The sequence below is a fragment of the Panthera tigris genome, chromosome B2 (assembly GCF_018350195.1).
Source record: "Panthera tigris isolate Pti1 chromosome B2, P.tigris_Pti1_mat1.1, whole genome shotgun sequence".
NCBI lineage: Eukaryota > Metazoa > Chordata > Mammalia > Carnivora > Felidae > Panthera > Panthera tigris.
Genome location: NC_056664.1, coordinates 29230744 through 29251717, shown reverse-complemented (window position 1 = coordinate 29251717; position 20974 = coordinate 29230744). Strand labels below are relative to the sequence as shown.

The window sequence follows — 20974 nt, the reverse complement described above, 5'->3', positions numbered from 1 at the left end:
GGGGGGGGCTATGGGGAGAAGCCAATTTCAACTGCGTCACAATTGAATTTGGCCTCAAAATTGCGTTTTTCCTAAACCAGTCATTACGATTCTTAGATCTCATACTAAGGGCTTGCGTTTTAAACAATTTTGAAGGGGATTTCGACCGACGTCTTCTCAATGCGCACGCGCCGGCCCGGTTCTACCAACCAGAGTGAGAAATGTTCTGGAGGACGGAAGTGGTGGAAGCAGAGGAAAGGGAGGTGCTAGGCTCTGCGGTCACGCGCTTGCCGGGGGGGCCAGGAAGGAGGCGGAAGAAGGTCCCGGGGGAGGAAGGGGCTGAGCGAAGGTGAAGGAAGGATAGCCAATCAGCTAGCGAGTTGTCTTTCGCGTTGGCCAATGAATTCATGCCTCGCGCACAATGTCTCGCGACAAGGGCGTTTCACTAGCATGTTTGGGCGCGTTGGGCGGCGTCCGGGTATAAAAGACTCCGCCCGAGCAGACAGCCGCCATTCTGGGGTTCGTTTAGAGGTAAGTTTGGGTGTTTTGTCGGTTGGAGGGTTAAGTTTTGTTGATTTTGTTGGACTGAGGAGGGGGTTAGGGATGGGTTCTGTGGAGGGTCATGGCTTATAAAAGGCGGCTGTGTTCGGGATGGGACCTGGATGTGATTGGAGACAACAGATATGGTACTTTGGGTGTTTAAAGCAGCCCGTATTGATTATATCTTTCTCCCTTGTGTTCCTTTTATCCTAGGTTTGAATTTTCTCGGAGAAAGACAGGCCGGCCACGAGGAAAAAAACAAGCCGCAGCAACATCTAAGCCCTTGAAAGGATCCTGAGAGAGGGGGGAAAGGGAAAACCGCAGCCACCAGCCCAACCACTTGTGTCTTCTGCCCCTTCCCACCTATCTTGCCCACCCCACCAGCCCACGCTGCATGGGACTTGCAATCTGTGGCCGAAGGACCGTCACCACATAACTTCAAAAATAATCAACCACCCTCCCTTCCCAAACCCACCCAAATTCACTCATCCAGCGTTTACTTTTTTGAATCCACTCAGAACTTTTTTTCTACGACCCCCCCTCCCTAAATGGAGTTGGGTGGGGGGAAAATGAATACTGAGTTGGCCTTCGTTTTTTTAAGAGACTTTTTGATCCAATGAGGCCCCCCAAATAATTGAGTTTTGGGTCTTGGTTGGTTGTTTTATTTTTTTTCTCCAAAATTTGAGCCCCCTCCCCCCCTGAGCCCGAGGTGCTGACGTCGCAAAAAAATTGGATAGTAAGTGTCGAATTTTCCAAAACCAGCCTTGCAACAAGAAATCAACGTTTCCCGTTGTGAAACCAAAAATAATGAGAGGAAGAAATGAGACAATAGAACAAAATAGAGAACTGGAGAAGGACCAAGCCGGTCACTTAATCTCCATTAAAAAAGGGCCTTTGGTCTAAACAGTCTTGTTCTCTCTCCCCTGCCACCTACCTTCCTGCCCTGCTGCAGGCAAGGAAAGGGTGGAGGGAGGGCCAGCAAGTGAGGATTTTGATGGTTAACCCTTGGTAATCCAGCCAATTTCCAGACTGCCAAAGCCATAAGTGTTTGCTTTTTATAAGGAGGAATGGTTAACTTCCTCGTTAGCAGTCTTCAAAAGGGTTAATGAGCTCACATACAAAAGATGGTGGATCTTGTGGCCCAGAAGTCCCACTTCTTTGTGTGTGAGACAAGCAGGGCGCCTTTCAATTTGCCAGATTAATAAGCAATCTGTACATAAAGATTGCAGGGTAAGGAGATGGGCAGAGAAATAATAGCTGGCTATGACTTTAAATGATTGTTAAATCCTCTCAATTTTAATGTAATTTGCTTGGGATATATTTGTGTGGTTAAAATAGGTGGCAATCTAGGAATAAAGATTGCAAGACACTTAATTCAGTACAAAACTATAATCTTAGTGCCAGTACATACAAGATAATGGGGAGGTAAAGAATGTTTTTAATTGTTGCAGGTTGCGCAGGTTATTTAAGAGGAAAAAAGTGATTAACATTTTAACTTGATAACGTTTTGGTGGGTGGGAATACAGTCTAATAGGGGGTGGAAAGGTTGGGAAATGTGGAATTCAGGAGTATAATTTTAAAAGCCATTTAGTGCAATTGAATGCTAGCTTTCTAAAAGATTTGTGTCGTTAAAAGGAATTTTTTTCTTCCCTGCTTCAATATGGCGACTTTCCTTGTCCTTTTGTCTTCAAAGCGGTGTTGCAGGTTGTGTCTTGGCCCATTTTTCTCCTGTCCTCCCACCTCAACCCTATTTGTTGAGAGGGGTCCAAGTCCTCCCCCTTTCCCTTTATAGGGAGGATGGGGGTGGTCGATGGTAGCAGGTTGAACCTCAATTGCAAATTCAATTCTTCCCCACAGAAAAATGTTCTTTTAAATATTTTAATTGGTTTTATTTTCACAACTCTCTTACTCAAATTAGGTTAAAGACCATTCAGGGTGGGTGGCTGGTTTGGGGTATTTTACTGAGAAGGGTTGTTTTCTAATGTTGCCGGCATTAGCTGCCGGCAGAGCCGGAATAGCTTTTTTAAGTTTTCCTCTTCTCCATTACAAAATGGCGTCGTCCCTGCTTCTTTGTTGTTTTTTCTCCCCCTTTTGCCATCCAGAGCTTAGGGCCGCCCTAGAAACTTGGTCAAGGGGGAGGAGCAGCATGGAAAGGTGATGTAATCAGCTTTCTTCCTCTCCACCCTCTTGAAACTCCACCCCTGAGCAGATGCTTTCTGGACTCCCTGTGCACGCTGCTGCTAGACAGGAAAAGACATTTTCTGTATTTTCTTTAGAGTATCTTTTATATTCTTAAGAGGGAAAAGCTTATAGGGATTAGGTCTTGAAGTTGTCCATCTCCTGGGCAGCTCTAGTTTTTATATTTAACAATCAAAGCCTGTTGCTTTTATTTTCATCTTCCTTCACTCATCACAACAGCTTGGAAATTTTCCCCGCTTCAGTTGCCAGGGGTGGAAAACCAGTCAAACCAACTATACTTTAAGACTGGGAGCCTTCTGGTGGTGTGTGCATGTGTGTGTGTGTGTGAGCTGTGTGTATGTATGTATGTAGGTGTGGCGTGGTGCGGGGGATACTGGGGAAAGGAGAACTTGTGGAAGTGACTTGAATAGACAAGTGGGGCCTAATACTGAAATGTGCCCTTTCTGTCCAGGAACCAGTCCTTGGGCCTGCATTTGGTCGCTTTGTATAATGAGACGGGGGAGGGTGGGTACCTGAAGACTTCTTTTAAATCACCCTTATTCCCTTATCCCACCTCTGGGTTTGGGGATAAACTCTTTGTGTTCAGTGCTGTGTCACGTTCTCCAGTTGCTTAGCTCCTGTACATTGGTACTAGGATGAGAAGTGAATAGGAAAGGAAGCGGCAGTTGTAAACTCAAGGCAGGGGGATGCAAGCTACGGTGTCTGGTAAGCAAAACCTTTCTGGTATTACATTTCAAAACCTTCATTTCTTTTTTCCAAAGAGCCACCCTTTTTGAATTTCTTTTTCCTTCCTTTAGAAAGAAATTCCTTAAAAACATTAATGGGAAAATAATGTCTTCATTTTTCAACTTGTGCAGTGCTTTAGCAGTTGGTGCATGTTCAAAGCCATGCCCTATCTGAGGGTGGTATTGGGTATCCTGTCCCTTATCTATCTTCCTCCAACTTTTTCAGTCAAATCTTTGTCCAACTCTCCATATACTTTTCATTTTTTAAAGTCCTGCCTTGAAGCGTGGAGTTTCTAGGCAAAATTGGAAAGCCCTTTTGAATACCTGTCCTGTGGTGACTTGGTGAGACTTCAGGGCTAATTTTCTGTTGGGTACTGATTCTCAAATTAGTGCTTAAACTTCTGGATTGGGTGGGAGGGACTCTTCCACATGTCTATTGACCACAAGTTTTTTATCTTTTAAGCAGTTTGCCATGTGCCTCTGCAGCATACCTTCCTTGGGAGCTGAACATTCTACCCATTGGGGTTCCTGATCTCTAGTGAACAGGGGATTAATAAAGAAGATCTTCCTTAACATGGGAGATAGGGAAACCACATCCATCCAGAGAACCTTGGAGAACCTGATCCTTGTAGTTTGTGGCCAGAGTTATTTTCTGGGATACTTTGCTGGCAGGTGGGGGGTGATTTTACATCCTTACTGAAAGGCAAATAAGGTTTCCGGGAGATCACTGTATCAGGTTTTCAAAAGAAGTTTAAGGGGTAGGGCTTATGCTTAGGAGAGGTAAGACCTTGTACATCACCCAAGAGACCTAATTCAGTTCACTGAGTCCTATTAGGAAATACCTCAAACACCAAGGAAAGGAAGGGTGGGGGGAGTGTAAGAGGTCAAGTACAAAACATTTTCATTTCCAGAAGTGCTAAGTCTTCTCTAAGTCAAGGTAAACTCAGACTCCTTCCTTGTTATGAGTGTTGTGATTGTATTTAGAAGGGCTCTGATTTGCATAGGGTTTTTGTCCTGAACCAATTAAGTTCTTTTTTCTTGGTGATGGGTATGGAATAATTTTCGCCAAGCTAGATATTTTTCACCTTGTTAACTGAGTAACCCTCAAGGAAAACTCATTTCAGAGGCGGGAGTTGGTGTCACTTAAGGACTTTTTAAATTTCTGGTAAGAAAGGTAGAAAATTTCCCAGTGCCTTGTGTCAGTAGTGCTCATCTCTGCTTGCAAATATCCTCCATAAGAAGGAATGCACAGCTTAGAAGAAGGTGGAGATAAGGCTGGGGTTATTTCCCTCTCCCCAGCCCTTCTTATTCTGTATGTTCTATCTTGGAGGAAATTAAAAGAGCAAACGTCATGCCCTAGATTATTTTTGGTTCCAGAAAGCTTCCTCAAGCATTCATTCCAAGCTCCAGATATGACTAGGTAATGTTGACACTTAGTTATTGCCCCTCCTTCCCTGTTCAACTCCTTTGCCTTTTCCACTGTAGGCCTGTGCCAGGAATTTAGGTTCTTCATTTCTTTCCACTTGAGTGCCTTGTAGCTTCTTTCAGAATGTACTGACTTTGAAGTAAGGAAATTTGGTTGTAAGACATTTGGAGTCCTTAATTTTAGTGAAAACTAATTTGCCTATAGGAAAACCATGAGAAAACCCATTTACATTTTCTCACAATTGGCACTTAGGAGACAAAACTTAGTTTTTGTTAATTATACTTCCAAATTATAAATAGGAATAACAATGGTGGAAACCTAATATTTAATATATCTGCTTTGTCTTCTAGCTTCCCCTGATTATTCTTGCTTTTTATGAATGGGAATGAAAAAGTTGTCCCTTGTACCCATTTCCAGCAGAAGGCACTGGACAGAATTTAGCTTTGCACTCATTGGTCTCTTTCCTGGGGATGGTTATTCTCTTCTCTCTCACCCTCTTAAGTGAAGGAACATTTGAGCTCAGGTGACACTTTTTTTGTTTCTGAAGGAAGTAGGGGGAGCAGTCCTGTTGATTTAGCTCGGACTTGGATATGCCAAAGGTAGTTCTCCAAGGCGATGTATATCCTACTCTTGGTTTGAATCATTGGGATCAGCTGTATTTGGCTGGAAGGGGTGTGGGGGGGTAGGTAGCACTGGTTTAAAGTGTTACTTAATTGAAGGTTTTTGTCAAATTGTGTATATTTTGGTTGATGAAATGTATTACTTTGGATTCACTCATTGCTTTTTTAGTCCCCAACAAATGGGAAGTCGGTCTATATATATCCCATTGTGTCTGTGTATCTCTTGGTATAGTAGTGTCTATGGATCACTTTATATGGTGTCTTACTACATGGGAAAAAATGCCTTTATCTCCATGTCTGTCTCTAAGAATCATCACATTTCAGTGGATTTGGCTCATGGGCTTCTAATCTTATCCAGTATTCTACTTCAGTGTTTTTTTCTCTGACCTCAGGTTCTACCTGTCTTTGTGGAGGTTCCAGGGCAGCAGCAACAACAGCACAGTTAACCCAGAGTTGCTCACCTCTCGGAATTTCTTACCTTATCTCCTCTCTATTCAGCCCACAGGTTATGATCTCAAGAACCAGCCTCTTCCCTGTTTCTGCTGCTTCTTCCTTAGGTTGTTAGGACCTATCTATTTAGAAATTTGTTGGCCTTTTTGTTGAGAGGACTAAAAGGTTGAGATTGTTATGCTTTTTGATTTGTCTGAGAACATACAGAACGAATTTATGTTATTTTATAAGAAACTTGTTCTCTTTCCTGCACAAAATTCAGTCATCGTTGTAAAACACTGATTTTCCCACCCTTCTGCTGAAATTCTGTCTGTTATCTGTACTAGAAGCAGGAGGCAAGAAGTAGTTCTTGCCTCCTTTCTACCCAATGTTAACCTTATATTCCAAATGCAAGTATTACTGAGGGGGCTTTCTTTTTTGGTTCTCAGAAGTTTATATTTAGAGGTACTGTGGATAAAAATCCCAATCAGAGCCACATTGATTCAAGATTATCTTGGGTTCTGGCCTAGAAATTGCTTCACACTTCATCCCATAACAGAGTTTAGCTTTTAATGAGCTCCTTTTCTAACCTGGTCTAAAGTAGCTACTTAAGAATTTAATGGCATTTTTCCAGCTTCTAGCTCTACTCCATTCTTTTTGCCTCTGTGGTTTCTAATTTCAGGCCTTTCTTGAAGATCTTGGATGGTGGTGTGATTTTGGAGAGGAGTAGTGCTCAGATTTGTGTCTTTGCTTTTGAAATCACAAAGCAGTCTTTTTCTTGACTTTAAAACAATAAAAACATGTACAGTATTTGGTTAATGAATGACAGTTCTATTTAAGACTGAGGAGTGCCAGCTTGATATCTTTTATGTCCATTTGTCTCCATTTCTGGGAGCTCCCCTCAACTCTCTTGAGGGAAAGTTTCTGTTACCAAGTTTTATATCACCTGCCATTTTAGCTGATTTTCTCCTGGTGCAAGCAGAGCTCATCCTACCACTTGAGGTGATTATGGCTAAATAAGACTAAGATAAAAAGGAACCGACTAATCTTAGAAGACATTTAGCCCTGTCCCAAGATTTGCCCAGTTCTTATTAAACTACAGGTTTTTTTCAGGCCAAATTTATCAGCTGCTAAGTAGAAACAGGAACTAATTAAGCAAAAATGCCTTGGAATGTTGAGTGTTTTGTTACAGGCACTTGTTTTTTAGCCCTAATACAATTTAGTGAAGTTAGCTATCTAGAAGGGATGTAACTGGGAGGAAGAGAGAAAGGTGTACTGCCCAGTCCATTGTCTTCCCATTCAGTCCTGTATTAGTATCATGCTTAACTTGCCAGGGCTTTTTTTCTCAGTGGTGTGATGGTCTGTGTTGATTTTTTCATATCTAGAAAATGGTGAGAGTAGTTCAATATATATTGAATAATTAGTCACAGAATTTTGTCACATATAGAAATGGAAGTTATTAGAGGGCATAGTGGCACTGTCCTTGCCACCCACTTATTCTGTGGGTTTGCTTTGTCCTTGTCTTAGAAACCTCGATCATGGGTTCGGGTCCCATAGATCCCAAAGAGCTTCTCAAGGGCCTGGATAGCTTCCTTAACCGAGATGGGGAAGTCAAGAGTGTGGATGGCATTTCCAAGATCTTCAGGTGAGTCTGCCTATCTTTGGATTCATTGTGAGTAGAAGATATTGTATGTTGTAATATAACCTTAAGTAAGGCAGACAGGAATGAGTGTTCTTGGAGGGGAAAGGGAGAGTCAGTGGGAATATGATTGGAATCCAATAATTTTAGAGTAAGTGATAGGAAAAGGTGATCCCTTGGTTCCTGGCCATAATGGAATTTGAATATTTGGATATCCACAGTCTTGAGGGAGTCACACTTTGGAAGGAAGGGAGCAGGGGAGCAGAATTTTTGGTTGTTTTAGGTCACATTCCTTATACCCAAAGTGTTATTTTCCCTCAGGAACCTTCCAGTTCCCCAGTGGAAGGGAAAGAACTAAACCAGTCCTGAACAGACTGTGAACGGATGGCTGTTAGTGCTAGGTCTCTTGACCAGGAAGCAGAATCACGTGTGTCCTGTGTTAGAAGCAGTGATGCTTACCTCCCTGGATCAGAGACTTCAGTGTCTCCTGAATTGTCTTCCATCCTCTCATAGGTTTCCATTTCACTCTGGATCCATATCATCCTCCAAGAGGCTTGTGTGACCCTCCTACCCTGTAGCAAAGTCCCAAGTCATTAGGATTATGAATGCACTCCCACAGTTAGAGATGCTTCTGCTGAAAGAAGAGGCATTCTAGCTGCTCCATGTCTAACCTTAATTTCCCTCCTACAGTCTTATGAAGGAAGCACGAAAGATGGTGAGTCGATGCACTTACTTGAACATTCTCCTGCAGACCCAGTCACCAGAAATATTGGTCAAGTAAGTGGGGAGCTGGGCGGCTGAGATGGGAAGATGTTAGAAAGTGGGGGAGGTGAGGCCTGGGTTTCTAGATTATTGATGGGGGAGTAAGAGTGTGGGATGTGGCACTCCAAAACCTAGGAAGGTCATTACAGATTCTCCTACCTGCCTACAGGTTTATTGATGTTGGTGGCTACAAGCTTCTTAACAATTGGCTGACCTATTCAAAGACAACCAACAACATTCCCCTCTTGCAGCAAATTCTGCTGACCCTGCAGCACCTACCACTCACTGTGGACCACCTCAAGCAGGTACCTTAAGTCTTTACAACCCTAGTGCTTCCTTTTTGCATTAGCCTAACAGATAAAATACCCACAGTGGCACTGATGGCGTTGCAGTCTTGGGCCTGTGAAGGAGAGTGGTAGAAAAAAATAGGAATTTGGGGTACCTGGGTGACTCAGTTAAGTGTCCTGACTTCAACTCAGGTCATGATCCCAAGGTTCGTGGGTTCAAGCCCCGCGTCAGGCTCTGTGCTGACAGCTCAGAGCCTGGAGCCTGCTTTGGATTCTGTATCTCCCTCTCTCTCTACCCCTTCCCTGCTCATGCTCTGTCAAAAATAAATAAATGTTAAAAAAAAAAAAAATTGAAAAAGAAAAAATAGGAATTTAGTATCAGAAAACTAAATTTAATAGATGTGTGGTTGGGGCACTTCATATATTTGAGCCTTAGTTTTCTCATCCATTACTGGGGTTTTGTTTTTTTTAAGTGACGTGCCACGTTTTGTTTTTTTTTTTTTAGGTTTTATTTATTTGAGAGAGAGAGAGTGCAAGTGGGGAAGGAACAGAGAGAGGGGGATAGAGAATCCCAAGCAGTCTCCGTGCTGCTAGGTCAGAGCCCAGTGTGGGGCTTGAACTCCTGAAACCACAAGATCACGAACTGAGCCGAAACCAAGAATCGGTTGCTTAACCAACTGAGCCGCCCAGGCACCCCTATTGTTGGTTGTTTTCAGGGTTAAGTATGAATATGTCTACAAAGGGGTGCCTGGGTGGCTCAGTCAGTTAAAGTGTCTAACTCATGGTTTCAGCTCAGGTCATGATCTCACAGTCAGTGAGTTCAAGCCCCATATCGGGCTTTGTGCTGTTAAGCCTCTTACTCTTGGTTTCAGCTCAGGTCATGATCTCACGCCTTCATGGGTTCAAGCCCTGCAACAGCAAGCCTGCTTGGGATTCTCTCTCTGTCCTCTGTCTCTCTGCCCCTCCCCGACTCATGCTGTCTGTCTGTTTCAAAATAAATAAACTTAAGGAAAAAAAAGAAATTGTGGCTGGAGCACCTGTCTGGCTCAGTCGGAAGAGTGTGTCACTCTTGATCTTGGAGTTATGGGTTCAAGCCCAAGCCCCACCCACATTGGGTATTTAAAAATACCCAATACTTAAAAATACTTAAAAATAAAATCTAAAAAAGAATAAAAGAAACTGTGGGTGAGTTTGTGCAGTTGTTAACTCTGAGAGGATTTATTTTCCTCCTGGCACTTAACTTTTCTCCCCATCTCTCATAGAACAACACCGCCAAACTGGTGAAGCAACTGAGCAAGTCAAGTGAGGATGAAGGTAGGGGCCAGTCCTTACTTTCTGTCACAGCCCTTCCTCATTACTTCTACTTAGTTAATGCCATGTCTCACTTCCATCCTTGAACTGTCCTGTCACTCCTTGCTACCTCACCTTGCTTTTCTCTTTCTTTTAAAAATTGAGCTTCTCTAACCTGTCCTCTTTTCCTGTTCTCAACTCTGAATGGGATTTGTCCATTTCTCTACTGTTGAATGTAAAACAAGACACCACACTTTAGAAGCTGATTCTTAATATCTCTTGGTGTAAAAGGTATACACTTAAAATTCTTTGGGGAAAATAGCATCATCCTAGAGAGTGTCATCATCACTCTGTTTTTCTAAATATAAAGCATATTCTGAGACTTTCAGTGTGTATTTTCTTAACAACAGATACACTATTTCTACCAGTAAACACCTTCCTTTAGGGCACGGACAGAATCCTGACTGCTGGAGTAGATAGATTATAGCTTTGGTGGCAACAGAGTCTTTCCTTTTCTAAGACAAAGCGTTGTGGACTCTTTGGCAAGGGCCATACAGTTCTGGCTTGAAGACAGAGCCTGGCTCCAGAAAGTTACAGCCTTTTCTTTAGTGGAAAAAAAAGGGGGTTATACCCAGGGTACAAACCACAAGCACAAGACACCAGTATCCCACAAGTGAGCAGTATTCTAGCAGAGCTAATCCCCTGATCAGAATACAGGCTTGCTCTTTTGGCTGAAGGGAATGGTGTGCTAGGTCCTTTTGAAAAGAGGCTTTGGTGGTTTGGGTGTGGAAGGAGCATGTAGACCTGGGTAAGCCTATCTGAAGTTCCTTTAGCTATAGAGGAAAACACAGAAAACGTACAAAGATAAAGGGTTTAACTCACAGAATTGTTTCAGTGAAAGACCTTTTCTAGCTTTCTATTCTTTTAGCTGTATTAATTCTTGGTTTTTAAGCCCTTTAAATACTGAGCACTTCTGATTTGTGACATCACAAGTATCTTTAATAATAATTTGTAATGTAAAAATACATTACAGAAGATCCTTTTAAATCATTGCCCATCTCTTGTTTCTTCATTGTCGGGTATATTGTTCTCTGTTTTCCAGTTGGCTCAATTGTATGCTGCCACTTTTGAATATAGGTGTAATTCTTGTATAATTTCTTTGGATACTGTAATTTATATATTCCTTATAGACTGTAAAGTTTCATTAGACCATAATTTCATTTGGTCCAAAAAGGTTTATAATATCCCTGCATTGGGGATGCCTTGGGGTTCATGTTGCCTTAAGTATAGAAATTGCTGGTTTTGTGAATATTTGAAAAGTTAGGTTTTAATGTTTTAAACAATCTCATTATTAAGTGAGTCTGTAAGTGAAAGTGTTGGTAAGAGGAGGGGTGCCATAGATACGTTATTTGCCAAGTACAAAAGCCAAGAGCTGTAAAGGATTTTTTAAAGTTTATTTATTTTTGAGGGGGGGAGGGGCAGAGAGAGAGGAAGAGAAAGAATGCCAAGCAGGCTCAGTGCTCTGAGCATGGAGCCTGATAAGGGGCCTGATCTCACGAACTGTGAGATCATGACCTGAGCTGAAACCAAGAGTTGGATGCTTAACCAGCTGAGCCACCTGGGTCAGACTCTTGGTTTCGGCTCAAGCCATGATCTCACGGTTCCTGGGTTCCAGTCCCAAATCCAGCTCTGTGCTGGCAGCATGGAGCTTGTTTGGTATTCTCATATTCTCTCTCTCCTTCTTTCTGCCCCTCCCTTGCTCATGCTTGCTCTCTCTCAAACTTAAAAAAAAAAAAAAAAAAAAAAAAAAGATGGATCTAAATCTGCCTCCTTTGAACTTTGTCTTTAGGCACAACACAAACTAATACTGGTTAGGGGAAGAGCATTGGCACTGGCTTCGTTCTGGTTTTCTAGCTTTCTCTTTCTCACTTTGTGAAGGAGGTTTAAAAATCTTTGGAATATAACAACCACATGAAGTATATATAAAACAACTGATGTAGTTTTTATAATGTATTCTGTGTGTAATTGATGTTCATTCTCCCTCTTCCCCACCTCTGCCCCGCCTCCCCTCCCAGTGTTGAATTGGAATAGAAGACTGCTATATGATTCATCTTTCCATTTTGAAGAGTTTGGTTTTTCAGCCTATCCCATGTTTTTCTTAAAACTCTGAGTTACTTTTTTTGTTACACAGGTTTTCACAGTATATCTTTAAACATCTCTGTTTTCTGTTATTGGAAGAGTAATATTTTTAATTACTTAGGCATTTCCCCTTACTCTCACCTGTAGAGCTCCGGAAATTGGCTTCAGTCCTTGTCAGTGACTGGATGGCTGTCATCCGCTCCCAGAGCAGTACCCAGCCTGCTGGTAAGCTCCTTAGTCTTTTATCCCTTGTATTTATTTCTTTCCCACTGGGACATGGCTTTCAGTACCTTTAGCCTGCTTCATCTCTGAGAGTCTTTCTCTTTAAGTAAAATCCTTTTCTGCTTTGTTTTTGTTTTTTTTTTTTTAATTTTTTTTTTTTTTTAACGTTTATTTATTTTTGAGATGGAGAGAGACAGAGCATGAACAGGGGAGGGGCAGAGAGAGAGGGAGACACAGAATCTGAAACAGGCTCCAGGCTCTGAGCTGTCAGCACAGAGCCTGACGCGGGGCTCGAACTCACGGAGTGTGAGATCATGACCTGAGCTGAAGTCAGACGCTTAACCGACCAAGCTACCCAGGCGCCCCTCTGCTTTGTTTTTTAACAACAGAGAAAGATAAAAAAAAACGTAAAGAAGAGGGGAAGAGTCGAACCACCCCTCCTGAGCGACCCTTGACTGAGGTGAAGGCTGAGACCCGGGCTGAGGAGGCCCCAGAGAAGAAGAAGGAGAAGCCCAAGTCTCTACGAACCACAGCACCCAGTCATGCCAAGTTCCGTTCCACTGGTAGGGCTGTTGACCAGTCTTGGGACAGTCTGTGGGCGGATGCATACCTAGGGTCTTGTGGTGGAATAGCCGATTTATGAAACGGCACACACATGGAAGAGGGAAGACTAGTGGGTGAAGCTTGGACTGGATGAAGATTTGGGGTTGGACCAGGGAAGAAGAGTTAAGAGAGTTCAACCCCAATATCGTGTTTTTTCCTTCCGCCAGGGCTAGAGCTGGAGACCCCATCTTTGGTGCCTGTGAAGAAGAATGCCAGTGCAGTGGTGGTTTCTGACAAGTACAACCTTAAACCCATCCCCCTCAAGCGTCAGAGGTATGGACCACATCCTGGGTTTCTGCGTGGGTTATGTCTGTGGACACGAGGGAGAAAGAAGGGGCAAGTCACGGTGAATCAGAGATGTTGTTGACCATTCCTCTTCTGACAGCACCACAGTTGCTCCAGGAGATGCTGCCCCCCCTGCAGAGAAGAAATACAAGCCACTGAACACCACACCCAATGCCACCAAAGAGATCAAAGTGAAGATCATCCCACCACAGCGTGAGTCTAAAGTGAAGGAATATACTTGGAATTGGGAACAAACCCTTTTCATGGGAATGATTGTTGGGGGGTAGGTAGGGGATTGATTTCTTCATGTCCTAAGTGTGTGTGTGTCTTAATTTTTGCACTTCTGGAGCTCCCCTTTCATAGGATTACTTAGGGGTACTTTTAGAGATGGTATTGGGAGGTATGTGACTGGTTAGGAGCACTCCCAGCTGCAGGATATTCTGTCATGTCAATGGGGGCTGGCTTCTTCAGTTATCTGAGCTCTAATTCATACTTAAAGCTACAAATTGTTTGCCTTTAAAAGAAAGAAAGAATAGGGGTGCCCAGCTGGCTCAGTTGGAGGAGCATGCAATTCTTGATCTCCAGGTCATGAGTTTGAGCCCTGCATTGGGTATAGAGATTACGTAAGATAAAAATAAAATTTTTTAATAAATTTTTCATAAATTTCATAAAAATAAAAAATTTTTTTAGTAAGAATAACAAGCATTTCTTATATGAATCCAGCATATGCTTCCTGGCACCTTGAACTTATTATGTCCTAAGTTTTGTTGTTTGTCTTGATTTGTTTTTAATCCTTTTCTTTTTTTTTCATTACTACTATTATTTTTTAAAAGTTTATTTTGAGGGGCGCCTGGGTGGTTTAGTTGATTTAAATATCTGACTTTGACTCAGGTCATGATCGAGGCTCAGGTCACGTGAGCTCGAGGCCTGTGTCAGGCTGTGTGCTGACAGCTCAGAGTCTGGAGCCTGCTTCAGATTCTGTGTCTCCCTGTCTCTCTGCCCCTCCCCTGCTCACGTTCTGTCTCTCTTTCTCAAAAATAAATAAACATTAAAAAAAAAAAACTCCATGAAAGTTTATTTTGAGAGAGAGAGAGTGCATGCATGGGGAAGGGGCAGAGAGAAAGGGGAAGAGAATCCCAAGCAGGCTCTGCACTGTCAGCACAGAGCCCTATGTGGGGCCTGAACCTGAGCCAAAGTGGGACTCTTAAATGACGGAGTCACGTAGGCAGCCCTTATGATGTCCTAAGTTGGAGTAGGGTCTCCATTGGCCCATTTTCTGCCCAGATTTGTGTATAGGAATAGAATTGTGAAAGAGTCTAATGATTCCATGTTATGCTTTTTCCTTTTATAGCTATGGAGGGCCTGGGCTTTCTGGATGCGCTCAATTCAGCCCCTGTTCCAGGCATCAAAATTAAGAAGAAGAAGAAGGTGTTGTCACCTACAGCTGCCAAGGTATGAGCTCTGGGCAGTAGGTGTCAGTGACAGGATGTCAAAAGTAAAGTAGAAGGAAGGGAAGGGTTTAGCAGGTAGGGGTGGTTAGGGAGGACAACAAGATGTAGGCTGGGGTGCGGGTGGGAGGTTGGCAATGTGAGAGACAAAGTCTTCCTTTATAGGAACTCATGGGAGATTCTGTCTAGGACCATGGACTAATTGCCTTACCTTAACTTTGGCTTTCTTATCAGCTCATTAACTTCTTTTTCTTTCATTATAGCCAAGCCCATTTGAAGGGAAAACGAGCACAGAACCAAGCACAGCCAAGCCTTCTTCCCCAGAACCAGCACCTCCTTGTGAGCCTATGGACACAGACCGCCCAGGAACCCCAGTTCCCCCTGTTGAAGTCCCAGAGCTCATGGATACAGGTAAGTCTAGAAATTGGTTCAGATTTGGGGGTTTTCTGAAAGAAAGGGCCTGCGTCTAAAACCTCTTTTGCTTACAGCTTCTTTAGAGCCAGGAGCACTGGATACAAAGCCAGTGGAGAGTCCTGGAGATCCTAGCCAGCTGACCCGGAAAGGCAGGAAGAGGAAGACTGTGACATGGCCTGAGGAGGGCAAACTGAGAGAATATTTCTATTTTGAACTGGATGAAACTGAACGAGGTTAGCGTGTGTAGATTCCTGTATAGTAGATGGGTACAGAGAGTTTAAAAAGGACGTGGTTGTACTTACTTTTGCTCTTGTTTTTTTCTCCTTGCCAATAGTAAATGTGAATAAGATCAAGGACTTTGGTGAGGCAGCTAAACGAGAGATACTGTCAGACCGACATGCGTTTGAGACGGCCCGTCGTCTGAGCCATGACAATATGGAGGAGAAGGTGCCCTGGGTGTGTCCGCGACCCCTGGTTCTACCCTCACCTCTTGTCACCCCTGGAAGCAATAGCCAGGAGCGATATATCCAGGCTGAGAGGGAGAAAGGAATCCTTCAGGAGCTCTTCCTGAACAAGGAAAGGTGAGCAGAACAGGGTTTACGCTCTAGGCATGAACCAAAACCGTATTAAGTGCTTGGACTGCTGAGGGGAACATGCGCTCTGGGGTAATTCAGAAGGGGGTGTAGGCTAGGAGGGAATGTGAGAGCTTGAATAAATAATTTGACTATCTTTTTTTTCCCTTATTACCTGTGATATTCCTAATAGTCCTCATGAGCCTGATCCTGAGCCCTATGATCCTGTACCCCCGAAGCTCATCCCCCTAGATGAGGTGAGCGAATGCTATGTGGCAATGGAGACTGTGATTGATTTTAATGTGTCTTTCACATTTCATTTCCATTTCAAATGGAATTGTTCTCCTGTTCTTGCAGGAGTGTTCTATGGATGAGACCCCATATATTGAGACCCTGGAACCCGGGGGAGCTGGTGGCTCACCTGATGGGGCAGGTGGCTCCAAGTTGCCTCCTGTCCTAGCCAATCTCATGGGAAGCATGGGTGCTGGAAAGAGCCCCCAGGGTCCTGGAGGAGGGGGCATCAATGTCCAAGAGATCCTCACCTCCATCATGGTAAGAGTCCACCTTCCTCATTTCCATTTTCTCTGGAATCTGCTTGTCTTTTTACGCTAATACTCATCTTCTCACTTACCCCCTCATCTGCCTCTCTTTTCTCTGCCAGTTGTTAACCTTGCTCTCTATTCACCTTGCCTCCTCACAGGGTAGCCCAAATAGTCATCCCTCAGAGGAACTGCTAAAGCAACCAGACTATTCAGACAAGATCAAGCAGATGCTGGGTAATCACCAGGGCCAGCCCTGGGGCCTGGGGGGAGAAAGCCTACTTTGGGGTGTGGGGAGCAGGGTTCACAGACAGTGGTGAGCCAGGGGTATTGCTGCTAGATGGGGAGGGGAAGACTGGATAGAGCATTGCTCTGCCAAGTTGGTCTGAGAGGGCCAGAGGGGCGTACCTAAGTAGGAAGTCATGCCACTCTTCTAGAATCCTCTTGCTAACTGTTCTCTTTTTTTTTTTTTTTCTAAATTAATAGTGCCACATGGATTGTTAGGCCCTGGTCCAATAGCCAATGGTTTCCCACCAGGAGGCCCTGGTGGCCCCAAGGCCATGCAGCACTTCCCCCCTGGACCTGGGGGACCTATGCCAGGTAGGTGGTAAACGAGAGGTTGGAATGGGTTTACCTGCTTGATTTTGGTATGGTAATAGTGTAGGTTGACCAAAAGGTGGGAGGAGATAGTTTAGGCTGGGAGAGGCTGTCCCTGAGTGTAACAGGTAACTGTTGCTGTTTCTGTTTTCCCCCTAACAGGTCCTCACGGAGGCCCCGGTGGGCCAGTGGGTCCACGTCTCTTGGGTCCCCCACCCCCTCCACGAGGGGGTGATCCCTTCTGGGATGGCCCGGGTGACCCCATGCGGGGTGGCCCAATGCGGGGGGGTCCAGGACCAGGTCCTGGACCGTACCATAGAGGCCGTGGTGGCCGAGGAGGAAATGAACCTCCTCCTCCTCCTCCCTTCCGAGGGGCCAGAGGAGGTCGCTCTGGAGGAGGACCCCCAAATGGAAGAGGGGGCCCTGGTGGGGGCATGGTTGGAGGTGGTGGGCATCGTCCTCATGAAGGCCCTGGTGGGGGCATGAGCAGCAGCAGTGGCCATCGTCCCCATGAAGGCCCTGGCAGTGTCATGGGTGGTGGGCATCGCCCCCACGAAGGCCCTGGTGGTAGCATGGGTGGAGGTGGGGGACATCGTCCCCATGAAGGCCCTGGCGGTGGCATGGGCAGTGGCAGTGGACATCGTCCCCATGAAGGCCCTGGCAGTGGCATGGGCGGAGGCAGTGGACATCGTCCCCATGAAGGCCCTGGTGGAGGCATGGGTGCTGGTGGCGGACATCGCCCCCATGAAGGCCCTGGTGGGAGCATGGGTGGAAGCAGTGGACATCGCCCCCATGAAGGTCCTGGACATGGAGGGCCCCATGGCCACCGGCCTCATGATGTCCCTGGTCACCGAGGCCATGACCATCGAGGGCCACCGCCTCATGAGCACCGTGGCCATGATGGCCCTGGCCATGGAGGAGGGGGCCACCGAGGGCATGATGGAGGCCACAGCCATGGAGGAGGTGAGAATAGTTCCTGCTCCCTGTATGGTTTTTGGTGTTCCATACAAGTTGTTGGGGGAGCATTAGTACCCCAGGTGTGCTAGGCCAAACATGAGGTCACCTCATTCTCAGCATGCATTCAGTTCCTACCCTTTGCCCTTCCCCCAAATCCGTAAGATTCCAGGTCTCCCTGAAAGAGAAGTTTTCAGGATGCTGTGGATGGGGTGGGGGTGGGGGTGGGAGGAAGTGGGGGTGAGGGTGGCATTGACCTCTGTCTGCCGTTTTTTATCTAACCATTCCACCGTCATTTCCACAGACATGTCAAACCGCCCTGTTTGCCGACATTTCATGATGAAGGGCAACTGCCGCTATGAGAACAACTGTGCCTTCTACCACCCGGGTGTCAACGGGCCCCCTCTGCCCTAGGGACCACCTCCTCTGCCCCACCCACACACACCCCTGTGGACTGCAGCCTTGCTCCTTCTACCCTGTTATGGCTTCTGTGAGGCCCACTTTTCCCCTTTCCCCAGCTGATGAGGAGCCGGCCCCCTCAGTTCCCACCTGCTTGGGTTTCTGGGGGTTTTCGATCACTGGTGCGTATTGATGTACATATTTTCCTCCAGTCTGGGGAGGAGAGACTGGATACATTCTGTACCCTGGACTGCTGAAGAGAAGACCCAGTTGGCTTCATTTTTTGAGGAGATTTGCCCTATAACCCCAAATCCCTTTCCAGTATTGCCCTTAATGCCTGAGAACCTAAAGCTGGTTATCCTGGAGAACACCTCTAACTCTCCTATTGTGGGTCCTCCACATGCACACAGAACTGACATGGGATCAGCTGCACTTATGAAATCATCCCAGCCAAGTTCATTATTCCTCATGGGGGTGGGGAGATGGTAAAAGGGGTATTATATATCCCACTGCACTGAGAGGGCTCAATTAGGCTGGATTTGAGTTCTGGAAAATATCATCCCCACTTCTGCCCTGACACAGGCTTTACATTGAGTCCTTTCTCAAGACTTTGCAACCTTCTGTGAACACCCAAGTCTGCATCATGGGTCTGTTAGGTTCAGTGATGGCCAATTCACATCTGCATCCAGTGGAAGTTTTAGCTGGTATAGGTAAGGCTGCTGGTGTTGGTCCACCCTTGCCTACAACTCATTCTGGAAACTTTGTAAAACACTTCAGTGAGACCAGCTTTTCATCAACTTGCCCAGCACGCTGGGCCTGACAGTCACACTACATGCACTGCCTTCAGGAGTTGGCGCACTCTTTGCCCCCACCTGGAACCTTGTTGGTGTGAGGCCTCTGGCTCCTTTGCCCTGTCAGCCACCTCTGAATCCCACCAGGTGCCTTCCTGGGTGGGTGCAACAAGCTGACTTGCCCTTCCCCAGCCCTCTCCTTCACATGTCTCGGCATCAGTTGTTTTCTGTGAAAACAGTGGATTGGTTGGCTTTTGTGCAGGGTCTTGGGTTAGAGCCACAATGGATTTGAGGGATGAGTATTTTCTTTTTTTCTTTTGGTTTTGTATATTTTGTACATTAATAATAAACAGTGGAAAGAGAAGCAGCTTATTTAACCCCTAGTGTGTTTGGGCTCTTTGTTTAAAACCCAGCCATTATCTGCTGTTTGAGGTACATTAGGACAAACATTTGTGGAGTGTGTTTTCAGTTCTTGAGCTAACATTTATTCTGTGAGGTCAGTGTTGGTATTAAGTGAAACACTTAAGGAATATTTTGAACATAAAACACCCATAGGTACAGAGTAAATCCCATGGGTCAACATTCTTTGAGTAAGCATTGGGACCTAGGGGAACACAGCTTTTCACAGATTGCTGGAGCTACAGATGGTGTAGGTGGACATTCACTTCAACATCCCTGTGGAGTTGCTTAGGGAAGGAATTTAAGTGAGGGTGGGTGAAAGGAGGAAAAGCTGGTGGCTCCTATTAAGAGCAGTTCCAGTGGAGAAAGTGAAGAAAAGCAGAAAATGTACGCTCCTCCTCCCCCAAGAAGTGCCTTTGCAAAATAGAGGTCACTATACTAAGGCTGCTGCTAGATGATCCTGGATTTTTTTTTTTTAATTATTTTTTAGAGAGTGCATGAGCAGGGGAGGGGCTGAGGAGAGAGGGAGACAGAGGATCCAAAGCGGGCCCTGTGCCAAGAGTGGAGAGCCTGATGTGGGGGTTGAACTCGAACTATGAGATCATGACCTGAGTCAAAGTCAGATGCCCACCCAACTGAGCCACCAAGGTGTCCTGATGATGCAGGATTCTTAAGGGCAAGTATTGACAGCCTAGTTGATGGAGTAAGATTCTTGGGGAGACAGGTCTTAGAGATCAGAACATAGGATTACTACAAATAATAAGTTTTGCTAATTTTGAAATGGGAAATTAGAATTATAGTGCATTTTGAGGAGGAAGGTGGGGATATTGGGGCATGGGTTAAGAACAGTGGTCTTCAGGAGCACCTAGCTGGCTCAGTAGAGCATGTGGCTCTGGATCTCTAGGTCATGAGTTTGAGCCCCATGTTGGGCATAGAGATTTCAGAGAAAGCAGCTCGTTTTGGGGCACCTGGCTGGCTCAGTACAGCATGCAACTTGATCTCGGGGTTGTTTGAGCCCCACACTGGGCACAGATTAAAAAATTTTTTTTTAAAAAAGGAACAGTTTTCAACCTTTTAGTGTTCATCAGAATCAACTGAGGGGCTTATTAAAAGACATGAGGAATGGGGTCCAGCAAATTTTCTAATTGAGTAGTTCTGGGATGGATCTAGAGATTTTGCATTTCTAACAAGTTCCCATGTGTTGCTGATGCTGATCTGGAAAACACCGAAAGACACTGCCCTAGAACACAGGATTGGTCACACGAGGGCATAACCTAAATTTCACAGGTGTCATTTACATTTAGCAAGGCCAATGGGGCTAATTTTATCTTCTCTTTGCTGAGTCCTCAGAGGGGTTGTGCCCAGTCAGCGTATACAAGCTCTGTGCACTTAGGACCTGAGAAAAGCACCTAAAAAGAGGTAAAATATGAGGTAAAAAAAAAGATTTAAAAATAAAAAATAAAATATGAATGAAGTAGGGGTGCATGGCTGGCTTGGTCAGTGGAGTGTGCAACTCTGGAGCTTAAGGGTGTGTGCTGGAGCCCTACGTTGGGGGCAGAGATTACTTAAAAATTTTTTAACGTTGAAAAAAAAAATGTAGTAGTACCAGCTCAAGTGGAAAAATCTAGTGGGCCACTCTCTGGCTTGTGCTTCCCTATCTCTGGCATCAAGCCACAAGAACTTTTAGAGCTCAAAGTTTTTTCTACGTTAATTTAA

At 45.0% G+C, this 20974-nt stretch overlaps 1 protein-coding gene across 3 annotated transcripts; it reads left to right on the top strand.

The window, feature by feature from the left end:
- Nucleotides 1-53: 53 nt before the first annotated feature.
- PPP1R10 (protein phosphatase 1 regulatory subunit 10) lies at nucleotides 54-19236 on the top strand. Of its 3 annotated transcripts, none has more exons than XM_007090607.3 (20): nucleotides 54-193; nucleotides 733-1255; nucleotides 7446-7563; nucleotides 8248-8334; nucleotides 8489-8624; nucleotides 9869-9920; nucleotides 12183-12260; nucleotides 12647-12820; nucleotides 13028-13133; nucleotides 13246-13358; nucleotides 14497-14597; nucleotides 14857-15004; nucleotides 15082-15240; nucleotides 15342-15588; nucleotides 15773-15836; nucleotides 15937-16131; nucleotides 16280-16355; nucleotides 16605-16718; nucleotides 16878-17678; nucleotides 17974-19236. In XM_007090607.3, the coding sequence occupies exons 3-20, from the start codon at nucleotides 7457-7459 to the stop codon at nucleotides 18081-18083; spliced, it is 2868 nt and encodes a 955-aa protein (XP_007090669.1). In that variant the 5' UTR covers nucleotides 54-193; nucleotides 733-1255; nucleotides 7446-7456; the 3' UTR covers nucleotides 18084-19236. The 3 variants fall into 3 exon arrangements, with proteins under 3 accessions (XP_007090669.1, XP_007090667.1, XP_042841825.1); XM_007090605.3 differs by lacking the exon at nucleotides 54-193 and adding an exon at nucleotides 237-510; XM_042985891.1 differs by lacking the exons at nucleotides 54-193; nucleotides 12647-12820 and adding an exon at nucleotides 237-510.
- The last annotated feature ends 1738 nt before the right edge of the window (nucleotides 19237-20974 follow it).

Excerpts from the sequence above, each read along its gene's own strand:
- PPP1R10 (XM_007090607.3), top strand. The coding sequence starts at position 7,457 with ATGGGTTCGGGTCCCATAGATCCCAAAGAGCTTCTCAAGGGCCTGGAT. Across the intron at positions 16,356-16,604 it reads CAAGATCAAGCAGATGCTGG|TGCCACATGGATTGTTAGGC; the intron begins GTAATCACCAGG and ends CTAAATTAATAG. Across the intron at positions 16,719-16,877 it reads ACCTGGGGGACCTATGCCAG|GTCCTCACGGAGGCCCCGGT; the intron begins GTAGGTGGTAAA and ends TCCCCCTAACAG.